Raw genomic sequence first — 23,643 nt, 5'->3', positions numbered from 1 at the left:
CCATTAGAGCTGGCTGGTKCATCACCACTGAGCACACCTCTTGTTTTTACTCCTTGGACTCTCTATAACCCTTGTTAAAAAGGTCTCTTCTAYCCTACAGTTGCAGAAACTCGGCAGGAAACTCCTTGCAAAGGTGSTGTAGTGTTGACCTGGACAAGAGGGCAGTGAGAACCAGAAAGACTTAAATGATGAGAAGTTGAAGACACCATGATCTTCAAATACCTCATGTGAGGAGTGTCCAGCAAGTGTAAGGAAAAACTAATGTAACTGTAAAAACTAGAAGCTCATATGGRACTGCATTGTGCTCTACTCTCCCAGGCTTAGGAAACAGGGAATTTGGAGAGGCAAAACCCAGATGATATAGGTTGGATGAGGCACCTTTGGCATCTGAGAAAATGCAAAGAGTCTGATTTGTTTCTCCTAGCACAACAGTGGCTGATAAGACTATGATTTTTTTTTTACAAGTTCATGAACACATAAACATTGARAAGGGAAAACTTCTTAAAAGCTACTTAAGGTAAAGAGAATGCTGGCACAAGAACAAATGGACATAGACCAAGGCTGAATAAATTCTGGCTGGAAATTAGAAATAACAAAAATCATTTGCCAGGATCAAAGGAACGAAGTTCTGGAGCAGCCTCCCTGTGGGAGGATTMAAGAGAAGATTCCTCAGTTATTTATCTATACAGCCTAGTAAATTTATATAGTTTTACACAGTGTGGCTACTCTCGCCAGTAGGAGACTGGATTCTAACTGAGGAGACCCCTTTCAACCATGTCTTTGAATTTTGTGTTAAATTCATTGTCTGTATGAAATGGGCTTAAGAGCATTTGAATGGATTTTCTGKTTTTTTTCTCTGAATCTTCTTGACCTGGATCCAGAGAAAGTAAGCCAAGCATTTCAGAGAGTGGACAAGCAGAGGAAAAGCATCAGCCWGAAGAGGAGAGGTGGAAGAGAGCAAGTATCTCATGAGAATATGCCTTACCAAAATATCTGTTCCCCTTTTTGAGTATAAGGGAATCCAGGGTGACCAGATGAGAGACAGGCATCTGTGGATACCTAAAGTAGGGTAACTCCCATTTGTAATTTCATACTCCACTGTCCTGGCATCTTYTAATTTTAGAAAATTTGTCCCTTCCCACTAAGGAGAAAGTAATCTCTGTTTCCTAGTAGATAAAGCTCTTCCAAGGAATCAGACAGAACTGTTTCCTAATGATATAAATGGTTCTTCACAGGTACAGGAAGATGAAAGTTTTCAGATGTTCACCATTACATGACAAGGTTCATCGAAGTTTCAGGGTTGTGCAGATGAAACTGAATCTGTCCAGCGTCATGGTTTGGTAGGAGACCAGATATTTTTAAGATGTAATGAGAAAGTAAACCATAGGAAAAGAAAAATTAAACAGCTGTCAGAGGACTAAAACCTTCAGAAAGTTACAAGACAACAGAGATGTGTAAGCCAATATATCCAGGAGAAGGGACCAGTAAGTACTGCCATTTCTGAACTCGTTCATTGCACAGAGACTTGACCATCACTTACACTACAGATAGGATGGTACAACGTTCCTCATTCCACAAACAGTGCACTTCAAAGCACTTGATGAAAAGATGATACAAAACAAACTTTATCCTCTCCTTTCCCCCATGCTGGGGAATAAAGAAAAGAGATCATCTTGTTTCCGAAGTGCTTCTGAATGTCAACACAGCGGGATGGCTTAATCCTCAGAGATTTACACCACCATAATCTTGCAGCTCTGATTTCTCATAGCTAGAAGTCACTAATGAWCCATTATTCCTGTTTGTGGTGTTAACTGTACTTGGGTGACTAAGTTAATTAAAAATATGAACAGGGCTTTCTTGGAAAACAGGGAAAAAACCCTTGATGTGAGTGTCAAACTTAAGCACATGAAAGTACTGCTGAAAGATTCTGAAGGGCATTCACAAAGATGCCAGGTCTGCCATGCAAGTGAAAGAAAGATCAGGGAAGCAATATAAAAAGTGGGCTAATTTTGAAACGAACAACCAAAGAGTAACAGAGTCAAAGGARACTGTCACCAGAAGTTACCCTGCAATTTTAAAGATTGTTGGTAAAATAGTCTACTCTTAAAGGTCTGTACAGTTAAAGCCTTCTCTAATTAGTCCAATTATAAGGAACATTTGCTGGTATTTTTCTTCAAGGCAAACCTCCCTGCCACTTGAAATGGGATGCAGAAGAAAAGGCTATTTATTATCTTTTCTTCACTGTCAGTAGGAAAGCACCAARGGATGCTCTTAGCAAGTCCCACAGACAGCAGCTGAGCTGGGACAAGTAGGACATGGCTGAATGCCATGTGAAGATGCAAATGCCTGAAGCTTGAGMGAACAACCACTAAGAGACCAGAAGCTTCTCTAGGACTAAAGGTGAGGAACAAAACATTAGCTGGTCCCTGAAAATTATAAAAGCTTGGTGAAGTGTCCCCAAAACYGACTCAACTCTGAAACGTCCACCATGATATTCTGTGATGATGGCAATCCAGAAATCCTTAATCGGATTCATCCTGTAATAGGAAGGTTAAGAAGTTACTTATCAGAGCTTCTACACTTGTAACTTTATGAATGAGGGAACTGGCTTTGGTCAGACCTTGGGTTCTCACTTGCTCTCATGCTTCAGGAGCAGCCCARAAAAAGGTTACCCTGCAGCCACTCCTTAATTCAAATGCTGTTCAGTAACTTTAAATTTCAAACTAGCTGTTTACATATGCATCACTACAGTGCTAATGTGGTTAATAATAATTTTTGAAGAGTAAGAATTGATATTCAGCAATAGAAATTAATTATGTTGATGTACCATCAGATCTAATGATATTTTGGATGGAGAAGCTCTCTCTAAAATCAGTACCTCTTTTAATTATTATTAAAATAATAGGTACCTCTTCTCATTTTAAGCATTACCAGTGTTAATTAGGTCTCAGTTTAGAAGACTCTACTCTGAGTCTAGTTAAAGCTTCTTGGTTTAATTATGCTGATGTTTGCTATTGAAACTTGCCCTCCAATTTGGAAAAAATTCTACATCTTCTCTGACTTACTGGTTTATTGTAAAGCTGTAGGAAATATTCAGCAGTAAATCAGGCTCACCCTTGACAAGAGAGGATTACTGGGAAGGGATTTCAACCAGAAAGATGTTAATAATTAAGAAAGCCAAAAGGGCATGAGTAATTTGGTTTTGAAAAATGCACACTATGCAGTTAGCCAAGTAAAAAACCAYGTACTTTTAATGTTTCAGCTATTGCTAATCTTTTCAAAAGAGGCCATGCATAGCAAGAGACGATCATTTATTCTTAGTATGTTGCTTAACCTGTTACCCACTGCAATACTCCCTAAATATAATGTGTCTTTATTATTGGGCAAAAAGRTGAGTCAAAAAGCTACCTAGAGGGAAAATCACAGCTACAGAAGACTTAGTTAAAAAAAAAAAAACAAAAAAAAACTGGGCTACTGAATGGGCAAATCAGTACCAAAGGTTCCTTGCCAGGCTCTAGCAAGATTGATTTTTCATTTTTTCTACGCCTTCAATGCTTATTTGCTACTTTTTGATGYAACCTTCTCCAGTCCATGTTGAGATGAAAAGGAGGAGTCCTGGGGTATCAAAATGCAAAAGACTGAGATGTAGAACATTAAYAGCAGGTTCTGATCACAATCCCTATGACAGCCTCTATCTTCCTCTGAGGATGCCACCATAGTTACTTCATAAGGGCACAATAAATGACTCTCTTTTCCTGATCTAGGAAAGAGAACATACATTTTCTTCCTAATTTAAATAAAGTCAAGCATGGGTTTTTGGTGGTAAGCAATGAGAGGAAACTAACTACCACTGAACAATCCACTGATCTATAAAGAGGGGACCAAGGAGAGCTACCAGTTGGCTGCATTACACCGAAGATGGAAGTCTTTAAATTGTGGACATTTCCTCATCATTAATATTTGTGTGTTCAAAGATTTTCCCTATTTGCAGTTGTACCTGAGTCTGCCTTTAATCTTCAATGGAAAAAAAAAAACCACCATTAAATGGTAAATTCACCCAGAAAAGTGAGGTCAGTAGGGGAACCATGTTTCTTGTCACACCACGCAAGCCCTATATAGCAAAGACTTCATTTCAACTGTTCACAGGGTCAATATTTCAGCATATCTGCTCTTCATCATCAGCGCCTCACAGCTGTTATTTTTGATTGCTCAAAACCTGAAAGGAGGGATAAAACTGCAGGGAAAAAAAAGAATTTGTTCAACCTGATTTTTTGGTTTGTATAACCAGCAAACATATGATGCTCGCATGGTGTCAACACCTTGCTGCTGTTAGTGTCAAATCAGCCACGTAGAAAGATATTTAAGTCAAATTGAATCATATTTATTGTTAGATTGTTGCATTTAACCACATGCATGCTATTTCAGTAATTTTCAAAAGCTAAGTGCCTTGTGGAACTGTCTGTTTCTTCTAAAAAGTCCAAAAGTAATTTAGTTCATTTTTTTGGTTAATAAATAACTGATTTTTTAAAGACAGCAGATGATCTCTGTTCTGTAACTGTTCAATTCTTTTTCTTCGCTGAAGAAAGACTTGGGTCCTAGACTTGCTTTACACTTACAAACAGGAGCATAAGGTTACATTTTGTTGTAGTGTGCATTAATGCAGCATCACTAATTTCTACAGAGTTTGCAGATTCATGCAACCAGAGGTTTTGGGGTTATTTTTTGTATTAGGAAAAGAAAAATATATCATTAGTTAAAGTTCCCTGTAAGACTTGGCAGTTGTGGATCAAAAACATGAAGACTCCACAAAGAAAGTGCACTCACCTGTGTTACAAAATGGACCATAGACATTTAATTAAAACACATCAGAAGCCCTGTACAGGGCTCCTGCTATATTCACAGACACTTGTTTTCTCCTGAATTGCCTTACCTGAGTGGGGAGGGTGAGGATGAGAGATGATTTGGGAGGAGGGCAGGGACAAGGGAATGGATAGGAACACTGATGCGATGTTAACACAGGGTCACAGCACTTACAGAGGTATTTCCTACCTAAATGACTGGAAAGTTCACCCTTCCAGACATTAGGGACCACTTTGGTGACAATGAGGAAGAGATGCAACCTCAACACAGCATGTTCACGGTGCATTTTTTAAAAAAGAAACACAAAGACAATAGGAAAAATAGGAAGGAAGAGCATACCTTTCACTACCTTATCCAGATAGTGAGCTTGGGAGATAAAAGACAGGACATTTAAGGTAGGATTGAATAAGTGCATTGCGGCTTACTACGAGATTGTGCAGGTGCTAGAAAGGCAAAGGAGAGTTCGCTGTGATATGAAAAGAAAAACCTTGATTATGAGGAGAGAAAAAAGGAAGAAGGGTGGAGCCCGGTGCTCCTCAGTTAAATGGCTCAAGAAAACTGTGTTAAGGCATCCAGTCACCTTTGCTCATTAAGATCAGGAAGAAAACCAGGCAAGTTCTATATATATGTTTATGTATTTATATATATAGAGGTATATATGTATATGAATATATATATATCAGGATATTGCAATGCTCTGCTCATTTGCAAGTCTCCCTCCACTTTACTGGCTGCTTTGCATTTCATCAGGAAAACAGAGTTGTTTGAAAGTCCTCCACCTTACCTGAATGCCTTCTATTTGTCCACAAAGASGCACAGTTCTGTGACCTTACCAGACTGGGAGAGGCTTTTCCCTGGATCTTTCTAATGGTAATAAACTGCATTTATACAGAATTTTCTAGCCCCAGATCAAATTACTTTACAAATATTAAATTAACTTCATGGCAGCTCTACCAGATAGGCAAGTATTAATATATTCATTTCAAGGAGGGTTAAAGAAAAAGCAAAAAAGGAAGTTATAAATATCATGGGAGCAATCATGTATCCAGTTCCCATGGCACAATAATTTGGAAAACCATCTCCTTATTTACTTTCTGGTGTCAAGCAGAAAATTGGTGGCAAAGACATGTCCTGCTTTGGAGAGCCCTGGTGCCAACAGGAGGCACTCTCTGTCCTAACACCAGCTGGTCTTTATTAACAAAAAGAGGCTCCAAGTCTTGCATTTCTCTCTTTCAATACCTACTTTCACATTATTTCCCCTTTTCTCTTGCCTGCCCCCTGCAATCTCTGTCTCARTTGTGCCCTGGCACTTTTTGAAGAAGTTTTTGTTTCAGGTTTGTTCAGGCACATTGCCCACTTGGGAGGTCATGGCCCTTGCAGGAATGATTTTTCCATCCTGTGAATGTAATGGATCTGTCTAGGAACTGTTGTCAGTAAGTAGAAAAGGGCTGGGAGACCTCACTAGTGGGACAGMTATGAGGCTTGGCCAGGAAGTGAATTAATCACACTGGTGTGATGGGAGTGATGCAGGAAGCACAGCACCACCATCTGCTCGGATGGTGGCTGAAGCCTAGGAATGTCTCTCTTGGATTTTGACATCCACAGCAGTTAACCTGTTAGCTGAGGCAGTCACTGTGCAGCTGATGGCAGTAGAGGCAGCTGCCAATGCCAACCATGTGTCAGCTATGCATCAATGTTTTCTTGTAATTTGAAAAATAATGTGGCTTCCTATGGGAGTATTCCATGGTAGTAGCAATCTTTCTTTTCTAAACCTATACAAGCTACACTTCTGGGATTGAAATATCATCTTATTCCCTACAGACACTCAATTAGAAACCCTGTGGGCATGTGGGACATGCTGAGAAATTCTGTAGGTGTTCAGAAGAAAAGCTACTTTTCTAAGGTGTCCTCTGCACCTAAAGGCACTACCACTCTCAGCTCCACGTCACCATCCTACTYCTGGAAGCCACTTTAGAACTGCTATGAAGAAGCTCATGTAACCATTTTCCAGTGTGAAAGTCCTCTCGTTTCACCAGTCTGAGCTAACTTGGTTTGCTTTCCCTGAAACACAATGGGAATGATAACAAGTACTCCTCTCAGCTCACAAGAGAGGGAGGGAACAGAGAAGTGAGGGATGCTTTTTCCCACTACGGTCTCCTTCTTCATTTTCTAAATATTCTTTTTCCCTTTATCTTTCCCAYGAGATGAAGTGGACAGAGCCTCAGTGAAATCATTAGAGTTAAACTGAGATCACACAAATGTAAAGGAGAGGAGAAAGTAACTCCTGCTGAACCAGGGATGCCATAAGAAATTTCTGTTACAGGGTCAGGGAAAACACTGTCTTTGAAGTTCATCTGTGCTTAATATTTACTGTCAAATATGCTGCCAGACTACTTAAGGCCAGATTACCTTCAGATTGAYTCAAGATCATGTCAGAACAAAGCAGCAAGTGCATATTTTCCACTGACTGCTCTAACCATGGTCCTCTCTTGCCCAATGGTACCTATCTCAACCAGGCAAGATGAGTGCCAGATGGTCAAACACAGCTCAGCTTCTGATGTGGATACACTTGAGCATTGACTGTTAGGCAGAGGGTAGAATCACAGAATCATCAAGGCTGGAAAAGACCTCTAAGATCATCGAGTGCAACCACTAACACAGTACTTCCAGGTCCACCACCTACATCCCTAAGAACATCTACAAGATATCAAGAGCCTTCCCTAGACACCAGTAGGCTTCTTTTTGTCTTGGGCTACGCATAGACTAAGTTGGTTTACAGAATCAAATGGCACAAGTGATGTGTTAGAAAGTTGGGGAAAAGAGCCCAGGATCCACCTGTWATGTGCCTTGTCTGCATTCCAGCAGAAACAGAGAGGCACTGATTACAACCTCAGCTATTCAGAACATGTGTGATTATTTACGCAAGAAGACTGATGAAAGGCAAACTTAAAGGGGCAGATTTCTCAAAAATCAGAGTTTTGCTATGTAAAACAAGCCCCAGGCTGATGGCGCCGTAAGCAGAAGCCTGTGTGGGACAKGCTGTCTGCCTGTCTGTCTGGGCATTGTTATTGCATACATCGCCTGTGCATGCCAGGACCAGATTTCCTAAAAGAGTTAAACATGTAGCTTTTGCGGAGATCAGTAGGAATTAGGCACTGAGGTGCTTTGAAATCCTGCTTGGTRGGCTGTGGAGTGTTTGGAGAGCTAACTGCTGGTCCCTCAGCACTCCGGAGACTCTGGAGATTCAGCTGCAGCAACTGAACTTGCAGAGATGGCTTTGGTCTTGTGTCTAGGCTGCTCAAGGATAGTGAATATCCCAACTCCACATGCAGGGAAGTCCTCTCTGCCATTATTTTCCTAAGTAACCCTGTATGAATCATAGAATTAAGGGCTGTTGGTAGTAAAATGTCGTGCAGAGAGCTTCACATATTGGAGACCACCGCAGTGCAATGTCCCTGAGGGCAGAGTGAAGTCTCCCTTTGCATCTCGGAGTTGGGATGCACACCACCATGGGCACTAGCCAGACCGTATCATCAGCTCTAACGAATTTGGGGCCAGGCTGTTTCTGCTCTGGCAAATTTCTGGAGTTCTGAAGGGAGGTTAAAAGAAGGCTGAGAGGTTTTCACAAAAGCTCATGATCAGAAGAAAAGGGAGAATGGCCTTAAGCTGAAGTAGGATAGGCTCAGATTGGGTATTAGGAAAAAAAATTTTACTGTAAGGGTGGTGAGGCACTGCCACAGGCTGCCCAGAGGATGCCCCATCCCTGGAAGTGTTCAGGGCAACATTGGATGAGGATTGGAGCAACCTGGTCTAGTGAAAGGCTCCCTATCCCTGTCAGTGGAGCTAGATGATCTTTGAGGTCCAAACAATTCTGTGATTCTATGATTTTTATTAAACCCAGGCAACTTTCTGTGCTGCTTCCTGTGAAGCAAACCCTTAGAGCAGCCTACTACAGAGTTGAGCTGTAATTTGGCCTTTCAGATGCCACAGCAAGAGGGCTCATTTCATCTTAAACTCAATGCTCCTAAAACCCACCATGCTCCCCTGGATGTAGTCTGGGCCACAATAGAAGAAACTTGAATTCTTGCAATGTTTCTAACTAGGGATGAATTTGGAATATGCTGGARAACCCATCACAGGAGCCTGGCATTGATACTGTTGCCATGGTGTGTTTTGCTCCTTTCAGAAATCGATTGAACCCTTCAGGATTCCTGCAGTTTGATAATCAACTTTCTGCTCTACTCTCCTGCACCAAGTTTGCTGAATTGGGATGAYGAAAGCAAGCTTCTGCATTAATTTCCTAGCTGGGAATTAACTGGGGTTGCTCTAATGAAATCTCTGAATGTGAACAAYCAAGACAGTACATTCAATGACACAACTCTTTGTTGGAGCAAACAAAATTAATCCACTGGGGTCAGAGTTCCTTGAACACCATAGGAAAGAGCCTCCTATGACCTACAAAACAGAAGGATGTCTTACTCTCACACATGCTCGACAGGAAATGGAAGAAGTGTTCCTTACTTGTATCATCCATTTCTACCATGTCACCTGCACACATGGCAATTCTGGTAAAGCATCACTTCAGCAATGAGGTTTTATGCTTGTCAGTGCTAAAGCAAACCGGGCTATGACAGAGACATATACGGAATTACTATCAACAGAAYAATTTGCCATGCAGGGAAATTACACAAGGACAAGGGGAATGCTTTCCACATACTTAATGTAATTCCAAGTCAATGTCCTTTCATTTGTGCCAACATAACTAGCTTATTACTCCTGCTAAAGCTATTCAATTTTCTTGGATATTTACAACTTTGCCAAATCTCCTTTACATTCTAAACATTCATCAATGAAATATTGTGTCGGAAATAGTGTTTATGGCTTCAGAAGCAGGAGACTATGTACAAATTTGTTGCTAAATCACCAGGCATAGGATGAGGAGGGGGGAAATGAAAAGAAACAGAATTGCTCCAGCACTCCTCAAGTATCAAAGAATGATTCCCAGGCAGCGCTGCAACAGGAAGGTAGYAGCACATGAAATGAGAGTGTGCACCAGTAAAATCTCAATGCTGACTGCATTGCAGTGCTGGCCTTCCCCATGATGACATTTATACACAGAGTGAGGAATACTACTAATAAATTTAATTTCCATGAAAGATAAAAGCTTGTTGTTCGAAAACAGTCTGTGCATATCAGCTGTGTGGGGAATTATCATATACTGAACTAATGGCATTTTGGTTTTACAGCAGAACTAATAAAATGGCACTAAGGGTATGAATAAGACTTTTTTTCCCCTGCATAAATAAGTTCCATATAAAACTGTCCTCTGGATTTGGGGCCTCTTGCTGAACTTTTTTTTTTAAACCCTTTCATGAATCTGTGTTGCTTTCCAAATCAAATTGCTTTAATAAAAGCCTATAAAATAATACTATAGAAASAGAATTTCAATTAACACAGGACTGCTCTCTTTTAATTTTAAAGTAATTTCAGAAAGGTGCTTTTTTTAATCCCTTTCTCAGGAAAAGAAATGAAAGCTACCAGGAACATTGACAAGAAAGCAGAATGTAATGTCTAATGAKACAGAGGAAGTTGTAAAAGCTAGGTATTTTTCATTAGGGGGATGCATGTGGAGACCATAATGTGATAGGGTGACATTAGCATAAATAAATGATAAGTAGACTTGAACCACAGATATGGTTTGTACCGTTATCCCAATGCTGAAATTAAAATATTGAGATCAGGTTTCATTTCCTGTCTTTGCGTGTGCAAATGCACCTGGTGCTCAAGCAAAGGAAGTGATGTCTCACATAGCTAAGCTGCTAATCCACACAATAACTATGCTGATATTTGCCCAGGTATTGCTAATGGTTAGTCTCGATGTAGTGGGATTTTTAGCTATCATGACATAATGAAAGCAACACAGAGGTAAATTTTCTTGTCTTTAAAAGAAGCTGATTAAAATAAAATGACTGGAGGAGAATTTTTCACTCTGGAACAATTCTTCTAAAGTCAATCAAATTTTTTCAGGTCCACACAGGTATTATTGAGAACACAACTGGATTTGCAAATTTAGTTTTCTATTAATATACAATAAAAGGTATCTTGGGAGTTTAAGGTTACTGATTTTATAACATGACTACGGAAAGGGAACTGAAGAGGCTGCATGTATGACAGTCAGAAAAAAGGAAGAAGGGAAAATGCATTAAGTAGTTAAGTGAGATGAAGGAGAAAGGTGAAGCCAAGGCAGTTCATAAATGATGCTGCAAATTGCTTAATGTGAGAACTGAACTTCTTTGCATGATTTATGCATACTGTTGGCTTCTTATTGATAATAACAATAATAAGAGACATGACAGAGAGAGCTCATGAGTAGTACCAGGTGCACGAGGAATACAGAACTAAAGCAAGAAGGAAATGAAATGGTTAGAAAGGCTGTAGAACAGACAAGGGATAAGCAAGACAGAGTTAAATACCATCCAGGAATCATCTGACTGCAGTTTCCTCTTTTATACTGGCAAGCAGTGACAGTGCAAATAATGTAGCAAATAAAATGAAAGAAAACTCAGAATCAGATGCACGTTTTTAAAATGCTGTCACCATAGCACAGAGGAGTATTGGAGGCCACAGAAAGCCCTCTCAAGAGARGTAAAGTGGGATGTTTTTAAAAAAAGCTTCTAGCTGACATTTAAAGGCTTGTCAAACACCACATAGGTGTACTTCATGTCTGATAATAAAAAATATATATAGCCATGTCACCAACAAATGAAAGGACATTTTGTCTTGTTCCCACATGAAAATGTATGATGTCAGAATTTGAAATCCAAGAACAAAGGTGCTCATGCTACACTAAGTCACACATATTCAATTAAGCATGCRCCTTTTCTCCTCCCTGATCATCAATTATTCTTTGAAAAGGAGTCAGGTTTTTTTTTTTTCTCCCTACCAATAGTGCAGTGCTCTCCGTTCCAGCCCGGGCTGCATTCACACTTGCCATCCCGGCATGTCCCGTGCTCATTGCAGCGTGGGTGACACGCTCGCTGATCACAGGCTGTGCCCATCCAGCCCTCCTCGCAGCGGCAGGTGCCTCCRACACAAATGCCATGTCCTCCGCAGTCCGCTGCACAAATCTCTGTGGGAGAGGAGACAAGAGAGGAGGGGATATGGGTGGAGAGAAGGGAGAGGGAGAAAATCCAGAGCGTTATTGTTAGGAAAAGCAGACACRCTTCACTACCTCGCCTTACGGGGCAATGAAAGGAATTCCTAGAGCTCACAACACTAATCCTTCCTGACAATAAGAATCCAATAAGTATATTACAAAAAAGAGATGGACATGGATTGCAAGGGTCTGCTGTGATTGATCCTCCTATTTGCTTTCTAATTCTCTTGCACTCCTCAAGCTTTTGTGACACACAAATCCAAAGGGGAAGGCTCTTCCCATAAGCAGAACGAAAGTTACATTTAATTAAAATCTGTTTAAGTGTGGAAACAATGTGTTGATAAACTATTGATGCTAAAGCTAAGTGCTGGCAAAGCCTGTTTATGACTTCTTATACCATGGTTCTGGGGTGGGATTCACTAAAATCCTCCTTCCCTCTTCAAAATTAAGAAAGGATATTTTTATTTCTACAAAATCTGTGATGTCCCTRTTCTCCTACCACCCCATTAAAAATCCCCTCTCAGGCATTCAGATACAACTATACCTTTTGTGAGCCACATRCACTGGAGCTGACAGGATGGTGCTTGTTCCCAAATCTTTGGTAACAGAGTTAATGGAAGAACAGTCATAGCTGGATATTTTGGTACTTACCTCAAAAAAGAGAAGAGCTAAAGGACCTTGCTTTTTGAGGGATGCTGGCCTGAGGACACAGATAGGCACAATACTTTTGTCTAGCACTAGACATTTGTCTGAAACCATAGCGAAGCATAGCCTCGGCATGAATTTGGGAGATGTGTTTTTATGTATACTGTATTTGTCTGGGAAACCAYAGATGTGGTGGAGAAGAGGTACCTATGAGTCAGGAGTTACAGGGCCTGTTACCACCATTACTACACAGCATTGATTTCAAGGGAAAAAATAAGCCCAAATACTGATGCAGTGTTGCTTTGCAGATGAAATGAAATTAATCTATTTCTTCTTCTTCAGCCTCATCACTTGGCTGCTACTTTCCATCTCTCATAAACCCTGACTACACTCTCCCCTCCTCAACTGAAGGAGAGGCAATTCACAGTATTTCAGCCTATGAGATCTTCTCTCTGACTTCTTCCTGGGGCTTCTAAATTCCCAAATGTTTTGACCTCAAGCTTTCTGCTTCACTGAGCCATTTTATACGTTTTACAGGGTAAGGACACAGTTCCTTTTGGGGACATGGAGATGTGAATAGAAGAGAAATGCTGACCAGGGCTGGGCTGGAAGCATAGAAAGGGGTACCAGGGTACTCTGCAGTGCACATTTTTCTCTGTGTCACTGGCTGCATATAAAATATTCAACAAGACTCAAGACTGCATTAACATCACACCTGACTGAATTCCAGCTGTACTTAAGTTGCTTTTAGTCTTTTGCTAATTAATACCCCATTTACAAGACACTTGGGGGATCCAGGGACTTTTGATATGCTTCTGATACAGGACTGGAACATCCACTTCAGCTTCAGGAGGAAAGTTGTGCACCACAGCAGAGAGCTGCAGGGTCTTCAGCCCTTCATGATGAAATGGAATCTGATCTTCAAGGATCAGAGAATTCTTTGTACAATGGTAATTATGATAGTAACAATATTAATGCCTTACATATCTACAAAACACTTCATTTTTCAAATATGATATAARAACAGTATCTTCCCAAAAAGCTCAGGGTGGTGGAACAGTTTCCAGAAAAACTCCTTTTACTGCAGCACTGTGGATGTATCTAAACCCCCTCAAACATTCAGTAATATAAGCTTAAGTCTCCTAGTGAAAGAATTTTGGAGTTCAAATGGGCTTAACTCAGGAACTTGCCAAACTTGCAGAAGTATTTGGGTATCTTGGGTACTTAACCAGAGCATGTGCACACACCACTTGCTGTTGAAATCTAACAGAATCTAATGTAAGATTTATTGGAAGTAGAAATTACACCATCAAACAATAAAGGCACGGCTGAGGAAGGGCTCAAGYTGCTGTCAGAAGTTTTTACTTTGCATCTGGCATCAAGACACAGATTTTCGCAGCTCCTAGATGCGAGGGAGGTAATACCATACTACAGTACCCGATAGGAACATAAGGGACGGGCAATTACTGACTTACTGAAGGGCTGGAGCCCAGACATGTGTTTTTTACTTTTCTTCTCAACTGTCAGACAGCACTGCAATGGAGCGTGGGCCAGTCAGGGTGGTGCGTGAAAACACAGGACCTGCAAGTTGGTTAATATAGCAGTAAAGCTGCACTAAAAAAAAACTAAGTAAATTTGGCTCTCCTTGGCTGACCTGATGAACAAAGTCTGGGGGAGGATAAAGGAAACAGCAGTTAAAAAAATCAAAAGCTAAATTTATGCTGCTAAAATTTCAGCAAGCTGAGAAGAAATACCTTGAGGAAGTACAAAGTTTGAGAGTACTGGTATTTAAGCCCAAACTCAAAAAAATTATTGTTGTAGCCTCTGGTGCTCCCCAGCACCCCTTTGCTATAGGGCTACTCTAATGCTGGACTGCAATCTCTTCCTTGGTTATTGTTTACATTCTTTCTTTGTAAGTGTTTAACTTTGATCTCAGAATATCAAATAACATGTAATTTTTCTTGTTCCCAGTTTACCAAGCAATCCAGAGTATGCCAGCTTGGTCACTTCACACCTTCATTATATCCTGTTCTCCCTGTTTGTAAAAAAAATTCTTCCTTCTATGTAGTCTACATCTACACTCTTTTAGTTCAAAACTGTTATCCCTTGTCTTATCACTACAGGTTCTATTAAAATCTGTCCCCATCTTTCTTATAAGCCCCTTTTAAGCAGTAAAAAGGCAACAATAAAATCTCCCCAGAGCCTTTTGTCCCCCAGGCTGAACAACTCCAATTCTCTCAGTCTGTCCCCACAGMMGAGGTGCCTCAGTCCTCTGATCATCTTTGTGTCCTCTTCCAGACTTGCTCAAACAGGTCCACATCCTTCTTRTGTTGGGGATCCCCACAACTGGGTCCCCAGAGCTGGATGCAACACTCCAGTTGGGGTCTCACAAGAGCAGAGGGGCAGAATCCTCTCCCTTGCCCTGGCCATGCTGCTTAGGAAGCAGCTCAGGGCACTACTGACTTTCCTGGGCTGTTGAGRGTGCATTGCCAGGTCATGTCCAGGTTTTGTCCACCCCCAGGTCCTTCTCCTCAGGGCTGCTCTCAATCCCTCATCCCCAAGCCTGTGTGGACACCAAGGGTTGCCCCAACTCAGGTGCAGCACCTTTCAAACAAAGTAATCAAGGCATAAAGAAGGGAAGTGATGGATCCCCAGGTAAATGTGATCTCTGAGATAGGCACATGACCTACTTGATATCCCAATATACAGTCTTGTGTTCTATAGGAAAGATGGAAATGCCACATGTCTACACATTGGCGGTGGAGAGAAAAAACCCACAGATAATAGGAAGAGCAACGGTCAATAGCCTTCCTRGAGGTATTTGAGTGCATTCAAAAATGGTGAAGAGAGAAAAAAAATTCATGTTCTGAAAAGCTGAGTCTCTGTGTAGTCATTTCTATGAAAAAGGATAGAAAACCTCCCGGGACATTTACAACTTGTCTGAAGTATTTCTCAGACAACATGCTGCCAAAGAACAGCCTTGCACACACAGGCCAGGGATATGCACTGCATGACATAAAACAAATAGATCTTAGGTTAAACCAGAACGGGAGTGCTGGGAACATTCTGGGTTTCATCTCCCACCCAGCTGAGACCCCAGCCAAACCACCACCCATGTACACAAAAGCATACAGGTTCCAGGTTATGTATGTGCAATTCATATATAATGGATATACAARGTGGTTTGGATTTCCAGGCCCCAAGAGCTGTAAAATAGACTCTCAGCTGTGAAAAACACTCGTGAAGCAAACTACTTACGACAGTCTCCCTAAAATGCAGTTTAATTATTTCTGACAGGGAACCAGGAGCCAGGAACTCTCAAAACKAAATCTTCCATTTAGCTGCCAGTTTAAAGATAGATGGGTACCCTACAATTTAAATAGCCTTACAACACACAACCTGATATATGCCCTGGCCCTTTGTAAGACGGCCCTCTTCAATGCTCACAGATTTCTAATGGGTGATTAAATAGTCAGAGTAGCTTTTACTTTTCTGGTGGCACTCAAAGAAATGATCAAAATGGATTTCAGATTAAGCTTCCACTTAAATACATGTCTTCTTGGACAGAATAAGACAGCTAAGGCTGTTTTGCAGAAAAGGGCAGGTGAATCGTTTCTTTGTCATTTAGTCCCAGGGACAGAATTTGTCACCTCTCTTCTTACTACAAGCTGCATTTTTTTGGTACATTTCCCAATTCTGTTGTTAAAATTAGAGGACATGATTAGCTACCATCTGAGCTGCATGAGCAAATGAGAAAGAAAGCTTTTAATTCTCCTATTACAGCATTCACAGACTAGCCAGCTGCACTATATTGCTCCTGCCTATTTAAGCTTAGTTAGAACGCTGTGTTTGTGCATAAAAGACCTGCCTGTTAAATATTTTCACACCAGCTGTTCCCAAAAGGTGACTAAATATTTCCTTTCATCTTTAATCTCATCCACTGTTTGCATGAGCAGCTTAGCCACTCCTTATCCTCTCCTAGAGGTGCACTGTGTTTTACTTCACCTCACAGTGCAGSTCTCAAAGCTGCTTGTAGTACCTTGAGAAGAGGGGATCCTCTAAGGAAATCGGGTGCCCAATTCTAAGAGCAAATATGAGGCTTAATGTTCTCAAAAAGTACAATCAAACCAAGCACCTCTGTGAGAAACACCTGGACTTTGAGTAATACCCTGTATTTTGCCCTCTGATACTTGTACTTACTAGAGGGCACTAATGGATGTTAATCGATTCATGGATGCAGACCTTTTTCTAAGGAATCAAGTTTGTGATTTCTAAAGAATAATTTTATTGTCTTGGAGAGATGTCTTGAATTGCCTGAATCTCACCTCATGTTATGTCAGTCTTACCTTTAGAACTGAATTGAGCCTAATTGCCCTCTGTGGGTCAAGAAGGAAAGCCAGAGAGTTCCAGAGGATGATTCACTTGAAACCTCTTTCATGGARAATTTCTGGAGCAGACTGTACTCAAGGCACTGTTAAGCTTTGGGTGGTTCATCCAGTAATCTTAGGTTATCATATAAATTATTCTTAGAAAAGGCTAATGCCATTCCAGGATTCTGGTTATTTTTCATACAAGTAATAAAAAAAAAAAATTACTCATCTTCAGTTCCAGGATCTGCTCTGTTTCATTACTAGGAACCAGCCCATTACTGGGGCTTTGAGCAAACTGGTCTAGTGGAAGGTGTCCCTGCCCATGGCAGGGGAGTTGGAACTAGRTGACCTGTAAGTCCCTTCCAACTCAAACCATTTTGTGATTCTGTGAGCCCGGACTCAACTGCTGGCTGGCTAGTTTTTAGACAAATGCTTTTTCTTTTTTTTCTCTTTATCTCCTCATGATTGAGGGAGGGATTTCACCCTGGTTTGTTAAGGCTACCTCAGAGCTCCTCAAGGCTCTCTTAAAAACCCTAATCCATTTTGAATCCTACCCAAAATCTTGACAGTGCCTGCTGACATGCCTTAACTTCTCCACAGTGTGTTGATAAAAACTGTACTATAATTTTATTCTGTCTCCCTCAGCATGACTCTCTGTTGTTGTTCACTTAAAAGTTTAAGAATCTCAACTATCTGAGGCCAAGATTATCCTTTTTGTTCTGCATTTGCACTGTGCCAGGTATAACGAGGTCACAGTCCATTAAGAGCACTTCAGAAGTTAGAATACCAACGCAATTACTAACACAAAGAAAATACTTGAACCTGCTTCTCTCTTTTTTTTTTTTGCATATACTGCTAAAAACTGACATAAATCTGTCCCCTTAAGAATAAAAAGTCTGCTTTGTTGCCTTTGATATTTCAGAAGAAAAGTGGGAAAAGAAACTTATCAAACACTAATCCACCASTACAGTGCTTTGTTCATTGCCCTTTTTAATTGACAGAACAGACAGATGAGCCTCCAACACAGGAAATGGCATCATCCAGAATTTCATATTATTTTCACATTACATTAAAGACTGGAGGTGGGAAAGGGATAATGATGTTAATTTGTGCTTCATTTTCAGCAAATCCATTTTTACATGTTTACCCCTATTACCCCACAAATCCTCAAACTGGCTTGACAATAGTTTAAAGTTTTCCAGCTTAGAGAAGAGCAATGCAGATGAAAWTTTTTCTTTAGCATTCATGTGATGCAGAATCAGAGATTTAGCTGCTTCTGACCTGTCTGCTAAATCCTTTAATAAATATGGATTTAGTGCTAAAATATAAGATCAGGTGAAATTGCTCAGAGCTTCCTGAAAACTGGGTTAGTTCCACTGACCTTAATATATTAATAGAAAATTTAATAATTAAAAATCTGCCTTAACTGGGATTTTCCCATTTCAAGCTGGCTCATTTGAGGCCATTTCCAGCCTCAGACAGATTTTTTCCAGAAAAGCAGCACGGGAGAGAGGCACTGCACAGAGATAAAAGGCTGAGTTTGGTGAGGAGCTAAGCCTTGTTTTCACAACTTTCTTTAGAARGCAATTTATGGGGAATATCTGGGAAAAGCAACAATATAAAGATACAGATGAAAAAAACAGAAGKTGTGTGACCAGCATGATTTAGATAGCAGTGAAGTACTAAAGACATTCTTCATAAAAAAACACATTTTGCAGTGTTATGAAACTCTCATTCCTGTGATTTGATAACTCTGTAGTGACATGAACTCCTGTGCTGTTACTGAAGAAGGCATAAAGCACATTAGCTTTTAAAACCATTCTTTTCACAAATGTTATGAGGAAAGGATCAAACTAGGGAGCAAGAAAAAAYCTGAAAGGACAGGTCTGGATTTTCTGTCATTTCCAGTAGTAAATCTGTCGCACAAAATCCTCTGAAAATTATCCTGGTTCAGTAGAAAATGGGGAATGATTGTGCAAATTCTGTCCATGTCATTAATTGAGAGATGTGTTTTCACCTTCAGAGATCATGTCCTGAAAACAACATCTGCATAATTTAATGTATTTAAACAAATAATCTGTTTATCCATTTCAAAGCATATATCAAATATGAAAATATTAGTAGAGTATAAATAATAATAATTATTTATGTCTATAAATATAAACCCTGTGCTTCTATGAGTGCAATTAAACTTTTGGTACTGAGGTGACTCTCTGCTCCACTCAAGAGCTTCAATGTGTTTTACACAGCTCAGTAAACTGAACATAACTGAAAAGTAACACCTATTTATTTTCTTTCCATGGATGAGGAAATCAAGATTAAAGGATACTCTCCAGAGACTGAAAATGAATCCATCAGCTTTGCTATGATCCCTCATCAGGAAGAGCACTGACCTTCAGCAATGGCTTTGAAGTGTGACTTGGGACACCTGAATTTTCAYCTCCTGAAAACAAAGCCCCAAGGAGCACCCTGGAATGCCTACACTGGGGAATGTACATCCTGCATTAGAGAGCGACCCTAACCAGAACACCTGAGCTGGCCTGAATGCAGATTCTTCCAGCTCTGCAGAAGGAGGACTGAGTACCAGTCTTCAATRTATGTGCAGAGGAGACACTCCATGCCTGGGAATGCACAAAGGAGGTATAAAACACATTCGGAACAGGAGCTTTCACTCCAAGTGGTTGAGCTGTATCTAGGAGAAGGGTTGGTGGAAATCCACAGTGAAGGAAAGAACCCTTCTTTGGCCCTCAACTAGACACAAAAGATTAACCCCACTTCAGCTTCCCCTCCTGGTATTTAGTTCTTTGCTTGCATAAACAGCTTTGTGCTTTACTGAAAAGCTTCTGCAAATCCCTTCTGTGTCTCATTTCTCTCTGGAGATTCAGATCAGGAACCGAGGTGTCTCTGAGACGCCTAATTTGGAGATGAATAGTCCACAGTGCAGCTCCTCACCTGGAGTTGACCAGATCCAGGAGATGMATCCACAACTGCCCCAAAACCCATCCTTCATCTCCAAAATGAGCAATGAAGGAGTTTGGTACAGCAAATATACTTAAAATACGTATGTCTGTCCTCCAAGACCAAGCCTCTAACTCTGTAAGCATACAGGATCAAGCATAATGGGATTATTGAGAATTTTTTCTAGAGATAGAAACAGTGAGAACAGGAACAGTCATTAGTGAGGCTGGTGCTAACGGATCATAGCTCTTACCCAATCTGCCCAGCTGCATAATGTTCATTGGTACAGTTGGGATGCCTTTTTTTTTTAAAAAAAAAAAAAAAAACCTCACTTCCAAGTACAATTTCAGCTTGCTTCATATTTGTATAAAAGTCTTCCAGTTCCTGTCTGAAAAGCTYTAACTTTGTGAGATGATATCCCATTAAACTAGTGTGGTGCTTTTAATCAGCTTCTAGTTTCTACAGTATTTATACTCTATTTTCATCCTTGCCTTAAATGCTAGGGACAGACCATCACACTGTGTCTAAAGCATCTCATCAATGGCTATGATTTACTTCTGCACTCATGACAATCTTCCATTTATTTATTATTATGAACTTTATTTTAAACTGTCTCTTGTTGTTGAATAGCAGGACATGAAATATGAGGTATTGTCAAGCTTCAGTCTTGGAGCCGAGATTTGTTGAATAAAAATAAATATCCCAAAGTGCAGGATTATATTTTTCTCTTTGATGCTTAATTGAATCTCTATGCTTTCTGGGATGTGTGTTAAAGCTCCCCAGAAAAGAAACAATTCCTAATGTATTAAATGAAGTTCCTAAGAAGGATTCTTCTACGGGCTAATTTTAATTTCCTCTCTGTGTCCATAMGGAAGAGGTAATTTGACAGTAGAAAAGTGTTTTGCTCATGCTTAAAAAGAACTTATTTCTTTTCCAATTCTGTACATTTTGGTTTTTTCTACTATAAATTCAACAGATCATTTACAACGTGTGTGTTGAAGTCATTACTAGCTAGATTTTCTTGGGATTCCCTTACGCAGAGCTCAGACGGTCCTAATATGGTTTCCTTTTTCTTCAGATAACATTTTGCAGAAGAACTTAGAAATTTTATGGCTATTCATCTTCTTCAAAAGGAGACACAGAACATGTGTGAAGCATGAAGGGCTGACATATCCAGAAGTTAGATGTCTGTCTATCCACACAAATGGGATGCAGCAGTAGCTGTTCCAGAAGGTTTGTGACTGCTATGCTGTCCATATGCCTCAACACTGATCTGGAAGGATCACTTCTACTGAAAAGCAGCAGAGCTCTCTCCAAAGYACTTTCAAACTTTCATCTGTCAAGATCATTAGAAAATGCTCATTAGTGCAAATTGAGATGACAGTTTTTAGAGTATGAACATCTTGTAATTCGGAAGGGGACAGAGAGAATATACTAATTCTAGTGCATCCACTTCAGACAGCTTATTAAATCATGGATTTCTAGCCTTCAGTAGACACCAATTCCCTGTATGACAATCACTGGTCTTATATTGTCTTTTTCTTGCTTAGTTTTGATRTTCTGTTTTACTGGCTCCTTGGACATTCCAACTTGGAATGAAACATGGAATCATCTTGTTCAAGCCCCTTGCCATGGGGAAGGACACCTTCCAGTAGAACAGGGTGCTCAAAGCTCCATCCAACCTGGCTTCAAACACCTTCAGGGATGAGGCACTCACAGCTTCTCTGGGCAACCTAGTTCAGTGTCTCAAAAAGGATCTGATAAAACTGAAAACATCCAATAAACCTTTGCAGGAACTGTGATGGTGATGAGCACCAAGTGGGTTGGAGTGTAAGGTCACAGTCACAGGAGCTATCCACCAACAACAGCATGGAAYTGACTGGGCAGCATGGAATTGACTGAACACCAGTGGAGAAGTCGCGACACAGAACCTACAACCATCCTTGCTGAGCCACACGAGTGAGGACACTCTTTCTCCGGCATTATCCAGGTAGGTCATGGCAGAGACTGCACACAAGTATCCACCCTGCTGATATTGCAGCAKTACTAAATGTAGGAATAGTCACAAGCAGGGATCTAGATTCAAAAATTAAGAGGCTCCTGCTTTCAAAGGCAAAGTGAGAGAAAAAGACAGAATTTGGTCATCTGAGACTTAGTGATAAAAATTTTAAGTTCTCAGTGATACAAGCAAACATGCTAATTGGTCAGTCATCCTCAAAACATGATCTTTTAACAGTAGCCTGTTTTAAACATGTAATTTAATACCTTGTGGTGTTGTGAAATTTTTCAAATCAGCTACATTAACATGAACCCCACTGACTCCAGGACGACAATGCTGTTTTCAGTCAGAAAAGTCCACAAGACAAAGCATAATTGATCCAAACAAAAAGAACTTTTGAGTTCATGGTGTGACAGCTGAGGTCACATTTGGAGTTAGGAAAGAATGCTGAACTAAAACTGGCATGCTGGGAATTAGCCCTAAYCATTGTAGAAAACAAACGGGATGGAATAGTCTTCCTATAGCCCTTTATAGGGGTCCATAAATTTTCATTGATTATTGCTGATGTGAGAGAGAAGCTTTGCTCATCCCAGAATGCCTAAGGTCAGTGAGAACCAGGGACTGCTTGTTACACGACTGGACACACACTATTCTCAGCTCGAGACATGACCTAATCAGACCAAATACATTGTGATCTAATGGTCAGAGACAGACTGATGATATCATTGCTTCCACTGGTTTTGGCCAAGTCTGAAATGACAGTTAGAACACAAGTTTTCAGTTCCTTCAATCTTCCCTTTGTCATTGTGTCTGACCAAGAATGCATGGACTGTTGCAAACAGAGAAGTGCAGGGAAGTAAGATCCTAAACACAACCCAGAGCTGACAGAAGTTTGATGGGTCTCTTGTTGGCTAGAGAAATGTCCTAAAACAATTTCTCAGCTATCAGATTTAAAGCAGGAATCCATATGTGAAAGATAAGTTCTATTTTCTATCTTAGTGGGAGTTCTCTCATTCCCTTTGTTACGTCCTTTTCATCTGCTGAGCACAAAGATACTTGGACTTTTGAAGAATTGGACTCCCCACAAAAATAACTACGGCCCATTTCAACTACTATCTTTTTTTTCTGCCACATCAGGGTCTCCTTATACACATTTTTAATAAACAAAAGGAAAGGGAGTAGAAGGATATTCAAATGAAAGCCTCCCTGAGTACTTTTATTTCAAAGGTTTGGGCTGATTTTAGTCTTTTATTGCATTTTTAATATAAAAAGCTTAGAAGACTTTAAAKGATAAGTTCATCTTGGCAATGGGTAGGCTAAAATCTGCACTTGCAAACTCAACGACATAAAAAATCCATGTTTTTCACAATGATAGTTCTTATTAACACTGTTGATTCTCTAGATTCATTAATTTCTTCACAATCCACAAAGCAGATATCTGCCAGGCAGAGCCTGTGAGAKCCTTGTGTAATGGCACTGGGCTGTACATACTTTTCCCTTAGAGAGAAAGGTGATTTCTCCACACAAAATAGAGATCACAAGTTCAGAAATCAGGATGATATGCTTCTACAAGGCAGAGGTTGAAATTCCTGCTAGTACAAAACATTTCCTGGTCTTCAATGATCATTAAGGGACCAAATAAAGGCTTTCAGGGA

The 23,643-nt window shown here is 40.3% G+C and overlaps 1 protein-coding gene across 3 annotated transcripts in view; it reads right to left on the bottom strand.

The window, feature by feature from the left end:
• The window catches only part of TENM4 (teneurin transmembrane protein 4), a 585,345-nt gene that overhangs the window by 112,750 nt on the left and 448,952 nt on the right, over window positions 1–23,643 (bottom strand). For all 3 annotated transcript variants that reach the window (XM_057364068.1, XM_057364069.1, XM_057364070.1), the window contains one exon: window positions 11,804–11,989. In XM_057364068.1, coding sequence (XP_057220051.1) covers window positions 11,804–11,989 — 186 coding nt within the window. The remainder of the gene's footprint in view (window positions 1–11,803; window positions 11,990–23,643) is intronic.

The sequence above is a fragment of the Malurus melanocephalus genome, unplaced genomic scaffold (assembly GCF_030028575.1).
Source record: "Malurus melanocephalus ecotype Western Australia unplaced genomic scaffold, MMel_1.1 scaffold_34, whole genome shotgun sequence".
Taxonomy (NCBI): domain Eukaryota; kingdom Metazoa; phylum Chordata; class Aves; order Passeriformes; family Maluridae; genus Malurus; species Malurus melanocephalus.
This window is presented reverse-complemented; position numbering and strand designations above follow the sequence as displayed.